At 40.6% G+C, this 18,959-nt stretch overlaps 1 protein-coding gene across 2 annotated transcripts; it reads right to left on the reverse strand.

The window, feature by feature from the left end:
* Window positions 1–340: 340 nt before the first annotated feature.
* chrnb5a (cholinergic receptor, nicotinic, beta 5a) lies at window positions 341–18,240 on the reverse strand. 2 transcript variants are annotated; one of them, XM_086033648.1, is made up of 9 exons: window positions 18,093–18,240; window positions 17,760–17,812; window positions 15,191–15,336; window positions 13,832–13,876; window positions 13,648–13,757; window positions 11,787–12,313; window positions 9,613–10,103; window positions 7,271–7,416; window positions 341–2,792 (listed from the first exon to the last, which is right to left on the reverse strand). In XM_086033648.1, the coding sequence occupies exons 2-9, from the start codon at window positions 17,803–17,805 to the stop codon at window positions 2,777–2,779; spliced, it is 1,527 nt and encodes a 508-aa protein (XP_085889774.1). In that variant the 5' UTR covers window positions 17,806–17,812; window positions 18,093–18,240; the 3' UTR covers window positions 341–2,776. The 2 variants fall into 2 exon arrangements, with proteins under 2 accessions (XP_085889774.1, XP_085889775.1); XM_086033649.1 differs by lacking the exons at window positions 17,760–17,812; window positions 18,093–18,240 and having other exon boundaries at window positions 13,832–13,890; window positions 15,191–15,266.
* Window positions 18,241–18,959: the final 719 nt, after the last annotated feature.

Here is an 18,959-nt window from a genome sequence, read left to right on the forward strand (position 1 = left end):
ACGTTGAAGATTTGACAGCCATTTCAAACAACTTCTTTGTTATGAATCTCCGGTTTTGAATCACTGCCAGTATCACAAAATAAAATCTCTAGTTGACGGAGTAGAGCAACCATAAACATAAACATTCGTTCATATCACACGTGATTTTTGTGCGACTTCTGGAGTGTACTTTTCATGAAAAATGTGCAGGAAAAGCAGGAAATTGAAATCATCCATTGGTTGGATGAATGTTTTCATTAATTCTTAGACAAAACAGATGAACAAATGATTAAGGAAACATCATTGTCCAAACACATACATGAATTTTATTCAACATACTGTCATTGATTACAGCCTTTTCATTACCTGCTGGAAGAAGCAGCATACTTCAAAATACCTGCATCTGCAGATTTTCTGTGCACTGCCACAAAGTAAAGTTTTGTGTTAATTGGTTTTGTGATTCTTGTGTTATGCTATCTGTCCTACTATTTAGTGGTTTACAATGTCAAAATGAATGCACTCTTAGGGGCTGAGTACAAAACAAAGGTTGTCGTGGCCACGATTTTGCACAGTATATTTTAGAACATTTAGTGCAATTTGTACAACAACCGACCTCGCAATTTATGCTTATTTTCAAGCTTGTATATCAAAGTCTTGTGATGGAATATGAAGTAAACTGTAAAATCATACATTTTTCACAACAGTAGTACCACAGAAAACATACACCTCATTAAATTGACTGAGTTTGTTAAACCGAATTTCCAGAGCTGGGCAGTCCGTCCCTGGGCCGGGCTGGTCCGGCCGGATGTCCATTTTTGGGGCGGGAGGTAGGGGCTGTAAAGTTTTTTAAAATGGCTGGACTAAGCAATGCCAGAAGTGGATTTTAGTCCGGCCCACTAATCGGCCCTCATGCGTTTGATGTGGTCGCGAGGCGGCCAAATTTCATCTCAGCCTACTCTGTGAAAGGCTTCTTTTTAGGCTTCTTTCTACTCCCGCAACGGCGCGAGCGACAACTGCCGCATTGATTCACATGACCGACGCATTGTGCTGTTGGCGACAGGTCTGCGACACATACCACGCACACTTCAGGAATTGTTGCTGCTCTGATCGGTCCATTATGTCACATGTTGCGATGACATACAGTTTCCCACACGGGGAGGAGAGAGAGGATGCAGCACACAGCTCGTAGCTGCTGCAAAGCACACTAGTTTGGCAATGAAATTAAATGCATCGTTGAGTCATCTCGGTCCCTTCCTAGTTGTAGCAGGCACGATATCCATTGTTATCGCTGTCTTTTTGAAGCGACGCCGACCGACTTGGAACTCAACTGTTTCAAAACAACTTGTGTCCACGAGTATATTCAAGCTGCGAGCAGCACTCAAGGATGACGCTAGCGCATCAAGGTGGAGTTCATACACTTCTTCTGGCGTCTTCCCTACTTCCGGAAATACTCTATAGCAATCCTGCTGTGTATAGTGGTTTTATTTTGAAGGCCGTGAAGGAGGGGAAGTGTGCAAAATAAATAAGTAACTTGTTGTTGACTGCGACTTCTGGCCAGCTGTTGGACCCAAATAATTATACAATACGACAAAACCAACCCCGAACCTCCCAATGGAAGTAAGCACACACAGTTGTGCAAGTAGTAAAGTACTAGTGCCGCATTTTGAAGCGTGTTTGAAGCGTGTCCACAGCGGGTTTGAATAGTAAATTAGCCAGCTAATGATCCTTAAAAAGCCTCTGCCATTAGCATCTCTCCCACGGCGGCGTCAATCACGGACACTTATTTTTTTGGGTTTTTTTGGGGTAGGGGGTGGGGGGGTTAACAGGGCGGGGGGTGATAATTTTTATGAATAAGGGTGGGGGTCGCGGCCGTAAGGGTACCCAGGTCAAGGGTGGAGGGTCGCGGCCGGAACGGCAAAAAAGGGTTAAGTGCCCAGCTCTGCTAATTTCATAGTAGCAATGAAGTGCTTTCTGAACTAAACTTCTATAGTTTAACATTTTGTCTCTACATTGTGAATGTAAACATCTGTTTCGAAAGACTACAATTAGATTGCGTTTAAAACAGAACAACAGTACAACAGAAGAACAGTTCGAGTCATTAAGCCTGTTAGCAGAGCTCAAATCAAAAGGCATGCCAAAAGACTTTCCCCATCATAGTTTCTACCTTGAAGCCTTCAAGATAGAAAATATGATGCAACATTTTAATTGTTGTAAAATATGACATATAATTAAACATCTGTAGTATGTACAGTATGTGCAGCAACGGTCAACAACGTGGTGCCCAAGGACCACAATAGTAGCCCATGGACCTGTTCTCAAAATAGTTCACTAGTGATGGAACATTGTGATTTCCTCAGAATGATGTAGCAGTTACCATTTGAAAAGTGTTGCATATTGATATTTCCTAATTATTGATAGAAATCATTATAATGATCAGTGTTTTAACATATATGAATATCATTAAAGATAACATGTAATTTAGGCAAATAATTAAAAGTAATTTGAGCAAATTTCTTTTCAGAAAAAAAATGGTAGCCCTTAATTCGCATTAATCAGTACCCAAAAGGTAGCTCTGAGTTGCAAAAAGGTTGGTGACCCCTGATGTGTAGTATAGCATGTATGTATGTACGTACAGTACATGGCTTTGGTGGAGAAAACTCCATCAGATGCCACTGCTTGAAGGTACATTGCACACTAGACCTTAATGTTTACTTCCCACCAACAGTGATGGATCAGGTATGGATACTGGCATAGTATGGCAGCTCTGGTTAATGAAAGACAATTTTATTCTCACATCCTAGAAATCTCCATACCTATGGAAAGAAAAACACAACAAGGTGAGTCGGAATCGCAGAATTTGTATGATTATTGTACTATAGCAGCAAGAATACTATTAAACTGAACTGATTGCTTCCTAGCTGAGGCCAAATTTTTATTGTATATTATTCCAAAGTTCATCCAAATCATGCCTGATAATGTCTGTATTCTTAATAGTTGCTTTCAGCGGATGTTCCTCACTGCTAATCACCGGGACAGAGCTACGTGGTGGCCTGGTCACTCTCAGGCCACCCGGCATCGTTTCCTTTCCTGCTACTTTCACGTGGACGCAGTTCACATTATAGCGCGCAAACAACATGACTGAGAAGTCAATGTTTATCGTACCATTCACATTCATGGTTTCATGAAATAAAATGCACACATATACCAGTCTTGCCCAACACACTCATATTAGGAGCAGGAACACACCCAAGCCAAAATCCCTGTTTAGAATTGGGAAGAATAAAGAGATTTTTCTTTCATTGTGCTTTTTAGATTTGAATGAATGGGCCATCAATCGAAGTATGCAAAATGTTGTCGGCCGTCGGTGACAATTGATCACTCTATTAGCACAGCGAATCAGTGCGTAAGATAGTAGACTATGAGATTGACAAAAGCAAAGAAACTGCAAATAAAATGCCATTATCTAGTAAATTAATCTCATCAAAATGTTGCTTTTTACTTAGACTTGATGCATTTTATATTATGAGTGTGTTGAGCAAGGTTCTGGAAATGCGTGTATTCCATGAAAGCCTGACTGTGGATGGTATGATAATGACCTCTCGGTTACAGAGGGGGTTACCAGCATATGAATGTATGCGTGCGCTTATGGCCACACCTCAGTGAGACCCCACTGAAAATCTTTGGGCGATGCCCCTACTAATCACCAATCACTTGTCAGGGATAGATTATTCATTTTCTGCAGCCTCATAACCCAGATGTCAGCAAGTTCTAACTTAATGGTGAGTTGTATGATTATAGGTCTTGAAATTGTCAATTCTACAGAACACAAAAAGGGGCAGCCATCATGAATTGGGTGGATGTGTGGAACCTTCAGGCTGAAGGTTGTTTCTGCTCTACTGCTCGCTCCATGAAGTAGGTTGAATCAATATTTTACATTGTAAATGGATCACCTGACTAAATGTGGCGATGAACTCAAAGAAAAGATTGTGTCTGCACTGTTCCTCTTTTCATGTAGCATTTTAACATGGCTTAACAACCTTTTTTGGAGTCATTTTGCCTTGACAAGGCATCGAAAGACCACGTTATACACTAAAAGCCACGAAAATACTAACATCAATTTGGAATTACTAACATTGCTAATGTTCCTGGCTTAGCAACATTAAACTTCATGAAACTGGATTTTTCTGTTGCCGATAACTTGTACAACTCAAATGACCTTCTTATAACTGAAATGTGGCTGTGTTCAGAATTAACCAATAACATTCGAACTCAAGTTAAATGTGAGTCGGCACACACCATTTAAAGTGCCTCTGATTAGCTTGCAAATAATATGATTTGTTCGAGTAGGCTTTTCCTGACTTTATTTTTTAAAGTTCATAATTCGCTCCAAGGCAAAGCATGGTATTCTTTGGGTGAAGTTTTGCGCTAAAAATACCTTTGGGAATTATAGCTAAAAAGTCTCACCTTTGTTTCATTGGACCTTAAAACATTTTCCCACAATGTGTTTGGAAAAATTATTTTAGTCATTTATTTTTATTTCCCCTCTCGAAAAGATTTTAGTTCTATTAAATTTTAGTTTATGGTTACATGAATAAATGATTTGTCTTCGTCTCATTTTTTTCTCATCACAAAAACTTGGCATTTGAACAGGGGTATGTAGACTTTATAAGCACTGTACTTCACTGTTGTCTTTTCCCATTTAAACGCTTTGAAAATGGGCCGCTTAAAAAAACATCCAAATATTTCATATTTATCTAATCCATTAGTATTGAGCACTGAGACGCTTTTGACATTCAGGGCCATAGTAGACTCAAAACTAAATAAATACTGTATTGACTTTAATATTTTCTTAACCTATTCCCAGCAGTTATATAGTGTTAGCTATTTAAGTACACAAAATGTTTCAAGCGGACATAACGTTTTTTGTGTTAATACTAGGCTTTATGCGATCAGGATTTTGGGGGTCAACCAGCGGGTTTAGAAAAAACAATATGAATCTCCGAATCAACCAGAAGATAATGCAATACGTCTATTTAAACCAGTGATTCCCAACTAGTTTCTTCTAAATTACCCAATTAATGTGTTATGAAAGATCATCAGGTGAACCGCTGGAAATTATCATTTGAATCCCCCAAATTATTTTTAAAAAAAATGCTGAGTAAACATTAAATACAACATGCAAAGTTTTAATGTTTACATCATCTCTTTGTCAGACATGAATGTAATTATGTAATTAAAGTAAATCAAGTGGCCAAGGGTTTTTCTCTAACAATTGCTTTGTTGGTTCAACTGCTGTAAAGAAATCCATACACTTACTTCCCAGCTACTCCACATAGCCTACACCTGCTCCTTTTTGGCTCATATTGGAAGCTGGTTGTGTTGTACAAGTCCCGGCGCCCACAGACCGCAATGATTATTTTGTCCTACATTATTTGTCCATGTTTTGCCTGCCGTGTGTGTGTCGTGTATGTGAAAAAATTAGCACATTCTCAAAGCCGTTTGGCTCCGCTGTAGCTGTACAGATTCTGCCCTATCTACATAACTCAATTTACGTTTGGTGTGACAGCATTATATCTCGTTTCCTCATATAGGAAAGTTGTGTGCGTATGTCAGCAACGGAGCTATTTCTCTGTTTGTTCAAACAACACAAAGCTGTTTTGAATTAATGAGATGTTAAAATTAGATAAATAACACACATACTGTAGCTAGTTCTTTTTTTTTTTAACGTAAATAAAACAGTTTTCCGACTTTTTACCTGTCTGAAAAGAAATTAACTACATGAGCGCTATTAATTCGTGATTGGATGATCAAGGGTGTGGAGGCCGAACTTCTGCCTCCCGAACTTCTGCAAAGGATTTAAGAATAAGAATAAGAATGCCTTTATTGATGCGCTTGCATGACACGTGACAAGGATGAAAACAAATTCGCTTTCAGGCCACAAATGTGTACAGTATTATGACAGCACAGGATGACCCCAGAGTAAACCAGTTTGCTGTAATGTATTATTTTGCTGATCCAATCGATGATGTCAGTGATACATCACGCAATTTATGACATTACAGTCGGTCAGTGATTTTCCATAAAATGTTTAATATTGACCGATCTCGATCAATCAGATCAGATCGGTGTAAAGTCTAGTTAATCCATAAATGTGTTAGTCAATTTGTTAAAAATATTGAACTACAATAACAATGACTAGAGACCCATGCCAATGCCAAACAATACTGTTTATTTTTACAACTAAAACCCTTTTTTATTCTTTGGTTTTCAATTCGGCATGACACTGTGCACTTATTTGAGTGTTTTTACTCTTTTTATTGTCTCAAACCTGTTTGATTTTCATTGTTTTATGTTGTATTATTTTCATACCTTATGTTTGATTTTTCAATTATGTACAATGCTTTTTGTTTCAACAATATGGAATAAGGTCATTGCAGTCTATTTTGTTTTTTTAAACTCATGTCCACTTGTGGTGCACCTCTGTGTGACGTAGTAAGTATGTTCTTGACACCGGTTGGCTGTCATTGCCGCCGGACGTATGGACTGAAATAATGACCGTATGATGACTGACGGACTGACTTTTGACCCACACTTCCGAAAATGTTGTTATGGCTGGTGTCTTCACACAAAAGATATAAACACGAACTAATCTTGAACATATTGTTGGGTATTATCATCTTTAGTAGTTATTGAAGACATCTTATGCAAAGCACAAGACACTCCAGACATTTAAAGTTCCTGCAGGTGCTTTGTCCCGGGATCCTGCAGTAGGGTTCCACCCGAGCCTGAATGAAGTGTTTCATTCTTTTTTGCCACTTAAGCAAGTTGTTTGTGGACCTACCGGATTAATCGATCTGCACACTTATCTCGATCTGCATCCAAATGTACAGATGCTTCTTTGGGACATGCAAGATCCCTCTATAAAGTTTATGACCAACTAGCTAAAGTACCTAACTTCAACCAATACATAAACCATGTATAAATCATACGCAAGGTAAAAATACATTTTCCTGAATGGGCTGTAATTGGTTTTTCCATCTGTGTTAACAGGATTAAGGGAATTGCTGCATGTAGAATCAGGGATCCATCCCTGGTGGTTTGTTCTATTTGAGTGCTTTCTAGTCAAGATGTTTTCTTTGAGCTCTTCTCATGCATTTAAAGACATGTATGTATGTTTCATAAATGTCCAACAAACATCTAAAACAACTATAACAGGGAACTTTAAAGTCTTTGCGGTATGGAGTTTGGCGTTCAGAATTTGATTGTGTTCCAGGATGTGTTCATGACTCACTCAGCATCATCAGCAGTTGGTGTGTTGTAGCTTTGGAACAGTGGCTGCATGAAGAGCCCCAGTGTTCCTACCACACAAACCAGGATGAAGATCCACAAAAACAAACGGTCTATCACCATGGCTACGTACTTCCAGTCCTCTATTATCTGAAAGATAACACAGACAATAACCCAATGTTTTGGGTGTTTTAGGGTGTTGAAGCTGAAACGAGTGGAAAGGCTTGTGTATTATTAATGGCTGCTGGGATTGTGACTGCACCAGCACACCAAATGCGTATGATCCACTAAACTAACGCGCAATTAAGATTCTGTAATATTTATTAAGCAAGGGAGCTTTGTGAAAGTTTTAGAATCTAAAGTTTCGCATTTAGGGCTTTCGTTGACTGCGCATGTGCACTCTGGCATAAAAGCAGGTGGATCTTTATTTTCGTGCAAGTGCCAGCCTCCTTTAGCGTGTTTGGGAATTTGGCGGACTGTGCTGCACCATGCTGGATGGAGGATGTTTTCATTTAGACACTTCTGGCTCACCTAAAAATTTGGTGGCAGAAAGTAAACTAATATTTAGACTGGCTAAAAGCAGGTCTAAGTTGTGGTGCAGGTGCTTTAACAAGATTTTGGTGAATTTGATCGAGGTGCAGTCAGGCAGATTCTGAGATCCATGGACGTGTGTGGTGGATGTCATGACAAAAGCGTGAAAAGAACGCTCTCAATTATTTTCGAAATAATTTCATCGAATGCATTATTATTAATATTGCTAGTAGTAGTAGCAGTAGTAGTAGTAGTAGTAGTAGTAGTAATAGTAGTAGTATCTTTAACAAATTTTCAAAAATCAGCTTCCTAAGCCATGGCACACCTATGTGGGGGTGTGGGTAGATGGACACGAACGATTGGGTTTGAAGGTGGTGTTCAAATGTCAACTTCACAGCATTGATCTGTGCTCATCATGGCCAACTAGACATCATCCACTCGTGGAGGTCTGTTTGCAGTTCCCTGTCAACATACTTTGCACGCTTCGATCTTTTTCAAAGACGCCCCTGTAGAGCACTGACTTTAAAAGTAAACGAGAGGAGCCGCTTCCATTAGATGGACATTTCTAACTGCACGCATCTACGAAAATACCAATAGAAAGGAAACTCCACCCATGTGCACAGTAAGACTGCCCTTTGCGTGAGACTTGCACTGGCCACAAAAACAGGGCCCTTGGTCTTCATCAACAGTCAGTGTGTATCCATGCCCTCATGATTTTGATTCCAATTAGGAATGCCAGCACAGATCATTTAGAATTTATTAAACATCCGTGGTGGCAAATAACAAAGTACAAATTCTTCAACACTGTACTGGTTTTCAGGTATCTGTACTTTACACTTTATTTGCCAACAAGTTTTTAATCTTTTCCCCTACATTAGAAAACAGATATCTGTACTGTCTACTCCTTACGAAGTCAAAATAGAAAACAACTGAATGAAGGGACTTTAAATGTTCCAACTGACACGAAAAGTTAGAGAATTGTTTAAAAAAGGTAGCCGTATGCAGGCACAAGCTAGTGAAAAGCGGGTTCATACGCATAAATAGAAGAGGAAAGCACAAAGCCTGGAATTGAGAGTGTGAACTTTAACTTCTTGAGATCATGACGGAAAAAGCTCGGGAGTCGGTGAACAATGGGCCCTATTTTCGGCCGAGCACAACTTGAGCGTAAAGTGCAGTCTGATAGGTGGAGTTTTCTTCTTTAGGTAGAGAGTGGTCGGACCGTTTGTACCGTTGTGGGAGGGAACACAGCCGACTCCGGGCCAATCAAAGCGGCCCTCCTCATTTGCGCAGAGAGCCGCGCAATCTTCCTGGCATGTAGATGCAGGAGATTGGCGCACACAAAGTACATTTTAAAGGAACTGCAACAACATGCAAATGATGTGAGGTTGGCCGCTGTGGATGGACACTTGGAGCCCGCCTTTCACCCCGGTCCTCGAGTCTTAGAGTCTAAGGGGCACATTCTTGCATTTGCTTAAAGTGGAAGTCAACCCAAACATATATTTTTCAAGAATATGTTCTATGCAGGCCAACTAGTTGAAACAAGGCATTCTGATTAATATTGCATTTGTGGAACATGAGTTAAGCAGCAAAATCCACCTGTTTTTAGTCATCTCTGGGGACACCCATTTTGTCACTAAATATGACATCACAGATGCTCAGGACTCAGATAACGACCAATCATGGCTATTGGTTGGCAACCAGTTCAGGGTGTACCCCGCCTACTGCCCAAAGACAGCTGGGATAGGCTCCAGCACGCCCGCGACCGTTGTGAGGATAAGCGGATTGGATAATGGATGGATGGATTTATTTCCTTACCCCTTCATCATCATCTTCTGTCTTCATGTGCTCAGCGATGTATTTCACACCTTCCACCGCCTCCTCAAGGTCTGCATCCCATTGAGAGCGCAAAGGCCTCGGGATGTCTGAACATCCACCACCTGCATCTGGGATGTCTCCGACCCTCCAACAATACTTGTGGGCCCAGTCTGCATTCACATAGAATGAGTCAGAATTCGTTTGAATCCCACCAAGTTTTATATTTGACAACCGATGTTTATCAGTTGCAGTCTGAGAAGGACTTTTTCTGGCGGTGTTCCGGTCACCATACTTCCGCCTGAGCTTGTCACGGGCATTATTTGCGCCTGGTCGCTTCATGAGAAGAAAAGTGGGAAGTTGTACTAAGAAGAGGCGGTTCACCCATTCAGGCATATGGTGAGTGGATGGGGAGCGGTGATGGACGTTCAGAACGCACACGGTGGTCACAATGGAGAACGTGACTAGCACCATGGTGAACATCAGGTATTTGCCTAAGGAGAAAAGGGAGAAAAAGTTGTAACCAACAAATTATATTTACTAATAATTCACAAAACAGTTTGAAAGATCTCGTTTTTTTTTCCCTATTTCACTTTAAAAGTCATTCGTTGAGAACAAATGAATGAAGTCTCTACATTGGAACTAGCTCTGCATTAGTGGTCCCTTTCATTTTCAAGCAGCCAAGTTGTAGTGTACGTATTTTATAACCTGAATTCCTGTGAGACCACTGACTTTTAAATACTTGATGACGTCTTAATCGATTCACTGTTACATTGAATATCTACTTTAAATGGAATTGTTGTACAATGCTACAAAAATGAAGGGTACACTTACACACATTGCAAATCCCAATGAATGAATACTACCATTTGAAATGTTTTACTAATTACATAGTGCAGTCACATTCATTGAGAACAAAATAACATGTAATCAATGAACCCAGATCTATAATTTAATGAGAATTGCATTCTGAATCAGATTCAAAATCACGTGCTTCGACTATGCCCATTGAGGGGCATATTGTCCCGTTGGCACTTAAGTCAATTGACCTTATGATCTAATGCACGATTCTTGTGCACTTTCAAAACGCAACAATTATCCCATCCAGGCTTCTAACACACCCACCATGCTTCACCAGTAAATATGGACGCAATCACAGAGGCTTGATTCGGTCAAGTCTGGGGGTGGCCCCAATTTCTGGATGGTGGGATTTTCATGAGACACGAGAATTCCATAGATCATCTATTTGGAAAATATTATTTACGTTGTGGATCTGGAAGTCATCGCCAGTGACATGCATGACTCATCTACAGGCTACTTTGAATGTATGTGTGTTTTTGCATTCACTTAAACTAAATCAAATCGGATGCCATTCAAATGTAGTAGTCGATACAGTCGCTGGGCAGTCAGTAAGCATATTTGGGTAGGAGTGCCCCACGCACCCTGTCTACGTCAGCACGAATCAGCACGAGTCGACCCGTGACAGGCATCACTTGCTGTCAGCAGCTGTGAAATGACTCAAAGCGTACATTGTGATGTTTTTGTCTTCGAGAGGCTGTAGACCAGGGGTGGGAAAATCCGGTCCTCGAGGGCCGGTATTCTGGATGTTTTATATGTCTCCCTGCTTCAACACACCTCATTCAAATGTTCAGGATCTTTATCCGGCTTCTACACAGCTTGCTGACGAGCTGATCATTTGAATCAGGTGTGTTTAAGCAGGGAGACATATAAAACATCACAGGATCTCAAGGACCGGAATTGCCCACCCCTGTGCGTGACCGTAGTACAGCCTCCGGAGTGTGCCTACCAAACTTTTGCTTTGACCAATCTCGGCATGAAAATGAAAATGTTGTTACCGGCAGGTGCCTGTTTTGACCAGCTGAGTCCTGTTATCTTGATTATTGTTTCATGAGGTAGTTTAATTGCACACTCTAATTTGCCCCTAGGTGTGACTGTGAGTGCAAATGTTTGTTTGTCTGTGTTGGCTGGCAACCAGTTTAGGGTGTACACCGCCTACTGCCCAAAGACAGCTGGAATAGGGCCTGTGACCCTTGTGAAGATAAGCGGTTAGGATTATGGATGGATGGATGTTGTTTCATGAATCCAGTATAATTCCGAATGATGATGGCTCGACATCCCTAATTGTGCTCATTTGAACAAAAATAGATAGAACTCACCAATGAGTGGTACTGCCAGGGAGGTGGGTGGTACAATCTTTGAAATAAGTAACAGGAACACAGTGAGTGCCAGCAGCACTGAGATACACAACGTCATCTTCTCGCCACAATCCGATGGCAGGTAAAACACCAGAATAGCCAGAGAGGTGATCAGCACACAGGGGATGATCATATTAATGGTATAAAACAACGGCTTCCTCTTGATAACAAAATCATAGGTGATATCGAGGTAAGTGATGTCATTCGGGTCCTCATTTTTCCGTCCCGGGAGCGAGACGATATCCCACTCTCCACTGGGTGTGAAGTCGTCACGGCTAGCAAAGTCACTTGTGAGAATCAGGTCAACTTCTGTGTGATCGTACGTCCAGGAGCGGAACTTGAGAGTGCAGTTCTGTTGGTCGAAGGGGAAGTTCTGCACCTCAATGGCGCAGGCTGATTTGTAGATGGCCGGGGGGAGCCAAACGATGTCCCCCGTGTTGGAGACCACAGTGTTGCAATAGAAGGACACTTCATACACACCATCAGCACTGTGACCACATGTTGAGGAGTAGAAAGTACGGATCAGTCACACAGAGGTAGGACAAAAAATATAATCAATTAACAAACACAAATTCAGTTGATTGTTGAGTGTTTATGACATGCGCATTTCTTACACAGTTTTGGGGATGCTCAAACTCCCCGAAACTGAATCTCAGCACCACTAAAATTTCATTATGTGATTAAAGATTATTTGGTTATTTTTCTTCACGTATGTCTTTTCAAACAAGCTAACAAAGTGTGCTAAAATAAGGTACTTTGTTGAAACAAAGTATTAACAACAAAATAATAGCAACCCCCACCTCTAAAATGTTTTTTCCACCCAATCACTCCCATCGGGCTCCGAGCATACAGAGGGTACAGTCATGGTGTAAGTACATGTAGCAAATCTCTATCTTAGGATATGTAGAACATTTCTTACCTTCTACCTCAGTACCTTACCAACAGTCTATCATTACCAGTCCTCATTGTTGTGGAATTTAATTGTAGCTCACTCTTTATGTTGTTGGGTAGGAGTCAGCGTTTTCTAGCTAGGAAATGTTTCAGGTGGTTAGAGACAGCACCACTGTCCTCTGTTTGAATTGGAACTGCAGAAGCTAGCTGTTTGTCCTGTGTGTGTGTGTTAATATAAAAGCCAAGATGCTAGTAACAAGATAACTGATTGGATGTCCGTGACCAAAATGGATTACGCTTCTCTTTCATAAATTTGGGAATCGAATTGCATTAAAATGTACAAAATGGTTACATTCATCTTGCCTGGCCGGGAGCTCAGCACCCCTAAACCGCTGACCCTAGAATCACCCCTGGTTTATGATATATTTGCAGATTGGTGTACTGTAGATGGTTATGACGTTATGCGTATCCCATAAAAGTTGCGTAACAAAACAATTCTCTACCAAAATGTAATGGGTTCTTCTTTGGCACTTGACTACTTGAATTTTTTTTTTTGTAATAGGTAACGATCAACCATTTACTATACTGTTTGTCCTCATTAAGGTTAGCTGAAGCCTATCCCAGCTGACACTCGGCGAGAGTTGGAATACGCATCACAGGGAACATATAGGCAAACAGCCATTCACACCTATGAGCATTTTGAGTCTTCAGTGAACCTAACATGATTTTGGAACGAGGGAGGAAGCAGCAGTGCCCGGAGAAAACCTATGCTAGCTCAGAGAGAACATGCAAACTTCACACATAAGGCCAAAACGGATAAGTGAAGCCTGAACCATGGAAATGTGGGGCGAAGGCGTTAGCGATGAGGCCACCATTCTGTCCTATGTTCAACTTGAAAACAAAAATGAAAATATAAGCTCCTTGCACTCACTTGTTGTACAGCACAATGTCAGGAAGCCAGAGGAGTTTGGAGGGGATTCGAAGTTTTTTAATGCCTTCGTACTTCTCTGGGTCCCATCTCAGCCTATAATCATTCCACTCCTGTGGAAAGATGTGTTGGTTAACCAAATAAAATGACATCCATTTTATATGATGAAATAGTGAGCATCATTTACCTGAGACAGCCACAAGTTGGTCGTCATTATTTGCTCTCGCTCATTCTGCAAGAGAACAACTATCCCACATTACCACCTTCTCAGTGATATGTAGTTGTTATTTTATATTCAATATTCTCACCCCCTATTTCGACCGTGAGATGCTGGGATCTCTGGCTACCAAAATCCACTACCATCTCCTTGGTCTTAGCTCTATTCAACACCAGCCCATGGTAAGGCACAGCAAGGCAGTTTTATTTGCATAGTTTAATTTCAGCTAACAGCTAACGACATTCAGAAGCAAAGCAGAGAAAACAAAAGTATCTTACCAAAAAGAACGTACATTGTCAACATTTAAACACATTGATAGAAGTCAAAAACATTTAAAAGTGAAGTATAGAAATAAAAGTAGGTTTTTAAAATCACTAAAACCCCGTACTGTGAAATTGATTTTAAAATGTTTAAAAGACCTAAATCAAAGGTATGGGGGGAAAAAAGCAACATTTTTAACCTGGATTTAAAAGCATTCCAACTCAGAGCTGACTTTATATCTGTCGGCATCTTATTCCATTTGCATGCAGCATAACAGCTAAATGCCGCTTCACCATGTTTACTTTGAACTCTGGGGTCCACTAATTGACTAATTGATTAAAGTCTGCAGATCTTCAAGTGATATTGGATTTATAGTCAATGGGCATTTCTTTATTCAGGGACCAAACCATTTAGTGATTTTATTTATAGACCAGAAGCAGAATTTTCAAATGTGGATGTTTGTTGTGGCTAAACTATACGGAGCACATTTTTTGCCATCTGGTGAAACAGAGAAGAGTAGTTGTATTAAGTTCATTTTGTCTTCCTTGTTATCTATATTTTGGTTGGTTCATATATAACAGACAATTGATTGTCTGTTTTGTATGAACCAACCAAAATATAGAAACAGGGAAGAGATCTACTTTACGTGTGGTCTTTGAAATGCCTCTCTTTCTCTCTCTCTCTCTCTTTCTGTAATGCCACACATTGTTGGATTGTATTTTTCTACATATCTTGTTTTGTAATTTTGCAACGTGATAGTAGTGGTATTAAGGTGTGGATTAGGTCAAATTAGTCCTCACTAAAGGCCCAGGTTAAAAATCCTGGGTTAAAATAACAAAACATTTTGATGGCTTCCACTCTTCTCGGGCTATAAAACAGCTACCATATCAGAAGATAATAAAATAAAGTTCATAAACTCATTTGACTCTTTAGCAATCCAGTTATTCTGTACGCTGGCCTGTAGTAAAATGTATCAAATGATGCTTAACCACTGGCCTCTCACCCTTGAAAAGTTTATGTTAAAACCAACATGAGTAAGACAATGATAATGTTGATGAAAATACTCACCACACTGATGAGCTGAGACAGTGACACCCGAATAGAGATGGTGACCTGCTGGCTCTTATTGACAGCCGGTCTGATTAGTTTGTTGTAGCGTTCAGGACCTAACAAAAAATTGACCAGTCGCTCCTCTGCGCTCTCTGCCCTGCTGCCTGGAGAGCCACACCACAGAGGAACAACACATTTCATAGTCATTCATTCGGTTTTTTTCCCTTTTTATTCCCGCTTATCATCTTCAAGGTCATGGGTAAGTCTGAGTGGTGTAAGAGTGCATTGCATCAAACTGATGGATATCATTAGACTCATTGGACGATAGACAATTACATAGACGGAAAAAATTGGCTTCCAACTATGCTTAGTCCGACCATTTTTTTTAAAGTTTCCCATCTATCATTTATTGCCTACAAAATGGGCATCCGTCATAGGCGGATAGGCGGACTGGTCTGTCACATAGATGGAATGACCAGCTCTTAATGTAAGAAATGCCCACCCAATGTTATGACTGACAAACAATAAACTATAGTTGTGGTTCAAATAAAACATTGCTTTTTTTTTTTTTTTAATTAACATTCAATCCCCACAAAGGAAGAGCCCAACCCGAGAGATTCTAAAGCAGGAGCTCAACTTTTGCCTATGCAAAATGTGTCATGCAGTGTGAATACAGAGATGGGCATCCGCCTATGTGACCAACTGGTCCACCTATCTGCCTTTGACAGATGGCCATTTTGTAGGCGGTAAACAATAGACGCTGGACGATATTTGAAACGAAAGAATCACCGTGGCATGGAAGCCTCACCGCGGCCGGACTAAATGCGTCTCCTTTAAATGCGGCAAGGCTTCCGAGGTCATGAAAGGCACAAAAAGGTCAAAAAAGTTTAGAAGGTGCTAAAAGGAGACACATTTAGTCCAGCCACTGTGAGGCTTCCATGCCGCGGTGACTGTTTCGTTTCAAATATCGCCCAGCGGAGGGGGATTGTGCTAGTGGTAGTTTGACGAAGTTGGCAGTCCGAAATACTAACGGAAGCCCTTCTAATTATAGTCGAACCGGCCGTTACAGTAGGTGATTAATATTTGGTCCAGCCAACAAAACGGACGGCGGAAGGGTACCCTGGCTGTAGCCGGAAGGCGATAAACGGGATGCAAATTTTTAGTAAAATGCCCAGCTCTGTGTAAATGCATCCCGATATTAACTGTTGCCCTTAAAACTCAAATAAAGGTAGTTTATATGATGAAATGCATCCGATGTGTTCATTGTAAATGTTTTGAAATTGTCTGCCTTAAAATGACAAGTTTTGTACTTGTGGGTTCGTCCACTGTGCCACTACACATCCAAAACAACATGCTGAAAGACACAAACATGGATTCCATCATTTAAATAATTGAGACCCTGACTTGAGGGTATCTCTATCTTGAGTACAATACGTTACTCTGTTTTCTGTCATACAACATCTTTGTCAGATGAATTGCTCTGGAGTAGATGTCAATTTATGTGGTTTCAACCAAAATAACTTATTTAGGTAAAAAAATGTGAAAATAAACCAAGTCGGTCGTCCTTTCGTCAGATCGGATTTCTGCTTCCTTGATTATGGTTGAAAGAGCCATTGGTAAATTATTAAGTGCGCCCATCTGCCTCTAGGTAGAGATATTTTAAGTTAATGGACACCACATACAACCAGGTCAATGCAGTTGGCTACTGAGAAAACAGAGGAAATTGAGGAAATACCGCACAGCATTTATGTACACACTCACTGGACTTTTCATTAGTTTACCTGCAACATCCAACAAGATTTAATATAAACACTGCAGCCCAAACTCTTCCTCATCAAAGACAATATTGCAGTGCTGGGCGTTATTTCTAATAGTGGTTCATGCTGATGTTGCTGAAGAAGGAAACGAACAAATACTGTAACTATTCTACTGTAAATGTCTCTCAGTATGATGCCGTGCAGTTGTAAAGTACTTCAGATTACAACCGCAGTAATAATCATATCCATTTATTATTATTATTATTATTATTATTATTATTATTATTATTATTATTATTATTATTATTATTATTCCAGCATACTGTTCTGGTAATTACATGTAGGCCTACACATCTTTGACAGTGTCATTCAAAGTTGAGCATTGCTATTCTTGCTTTTGTTCCTGTATTGCTCTCGTTAGATATAGTTTTGGAGGGAAAGTGATCTCTGCGTAATATGGTCCCTGTATTAAATAATACACAATGGAGGACATTTATGCTGGATGACTGCATAAGTGTTTCTTTGACAGAATTGCTTCTATTGTTGTTTGCCAACTCCAAACATCTCATCTGAAAATAACCCATGCAGAGAAGAAGAAATAAGAAAGAGCCCGAGAACGACCTGGATCATTTGAATAGGTGTGTTGGAGGAGGGAAACATCTAAAACAAGATGGATAGGGGCTCTCGAGGACCGGACCCCTGGATTAAAACAACCACATTGACGCACTGCGCATGCAATTGTGCGTGCGAATACCATGTACAGCAACACGAGCAAAAACTAAAATTCTCATATATCTGGTGGAGAAAATATAGAATGTAAACCATCTTACTTGTAAGACAGAGTGTAGAGAGCAGTAGAACGGCGTTGATTCTCATCCTTATCCTGTAAATAAAACTTGAGATGTATAGACACTGTTAAAAAATAATAAATTTAAAATAATTTTTTTAAAAGAAGATGAGTTAAGAAAAAAAAAGTCCTTCTTGGTACGTTCGTACAACTTTCGAACCGCTCCAGTTATTTGCGGCAGCAATGCGCCTCGCAATCACAGGCACACAAACTTAAGTTCTGTCATTTCTTGTATTTTACAGCATGTTCGCCAAAATATGTCACAACGCGTACTTTCGTTCGTCTTACGTTCGGTTACGAAACTGTCAGTGCTCACCTTAAACTTAGATCCTTTTCTCCTTGGATAAATCGCAAAGTGGTCTAATTGCTGTGTTTTGGAGATCCGTCTTCTGAGGGCGCGCACGCACCTCCCCACTTGAAACACCTCGACATATGTGGTCCGCGAAAATCACCGTACTGGAGCTCCGCGGAGGGTAAAAAGGAAAAGGAAGTGTGCGTGCGTGTGTGTGTGTGTGTGTGTGTGTGTGTGTTGGGGGTGATGGAGTTGTGTGTGTGTGGGGGGGGGGCATACACTTCGAGTCAATGTTCAGTTTGTGCTCCGCTGACCTTTCTCGTGCTTGTGAATTGAAAGCAATGAAATGTCAAACAGCGAATCACTTTGATAATAAGAAGGATAAAATGATAAGCCATGCATAATATATTCAACACATGAACACCCTCCAAAATGGGGTGCCAAACTCACATTTGTCACAGCCCAGTCACATGCAGTTATGGTTTCACTTACAGGGCGGTTATGACTACGAAAACCGTATATAGCCTACACAACTGTCTCAGAAATTGATTGCTATACAGGCCTAATGTCTATTGTTAGCAAGCTGAATTTGAAATCAGAAGTCATGGAAATATTTAACTGTGTAGGTGTGTCCTGCGATGCTGGCAACAAGTTCAGGGTGAACCCCAAGACGGCCTGGATAGGCTCCAGCACGCCCACGACACTTGTGAGGATAAGCAGCTTGCATGGATTGATGGATGGGTACAAGGTGTGCCAGAGTTTTGGGTTTGAGTTTTGAAAAGAGAATAAAAATCATGTGGCAGCAGATTGGATGAGTAGGAACGTTGCTCCAGCTCAGCGGTGTGCTTCTTGGCCAGGTACTGTCAGATGTTCAGAGCAGGTGCATTTTCA

This window comes from Filicampus tigris, chromosome 6 (assembly GCF_054856515.1).
Source record: "Filicampus tigris isolate MCC_2025a chromosome 6, RoL_Ftig_1.0, whole genome shotgun sequence".
NCBI classification, from domain to species: Eukaryota; Metazoa; Chordata; class Actinopteri; order Syngnathiformes; family Syngnathidae; genus Filicampus; species Filicampus tigris.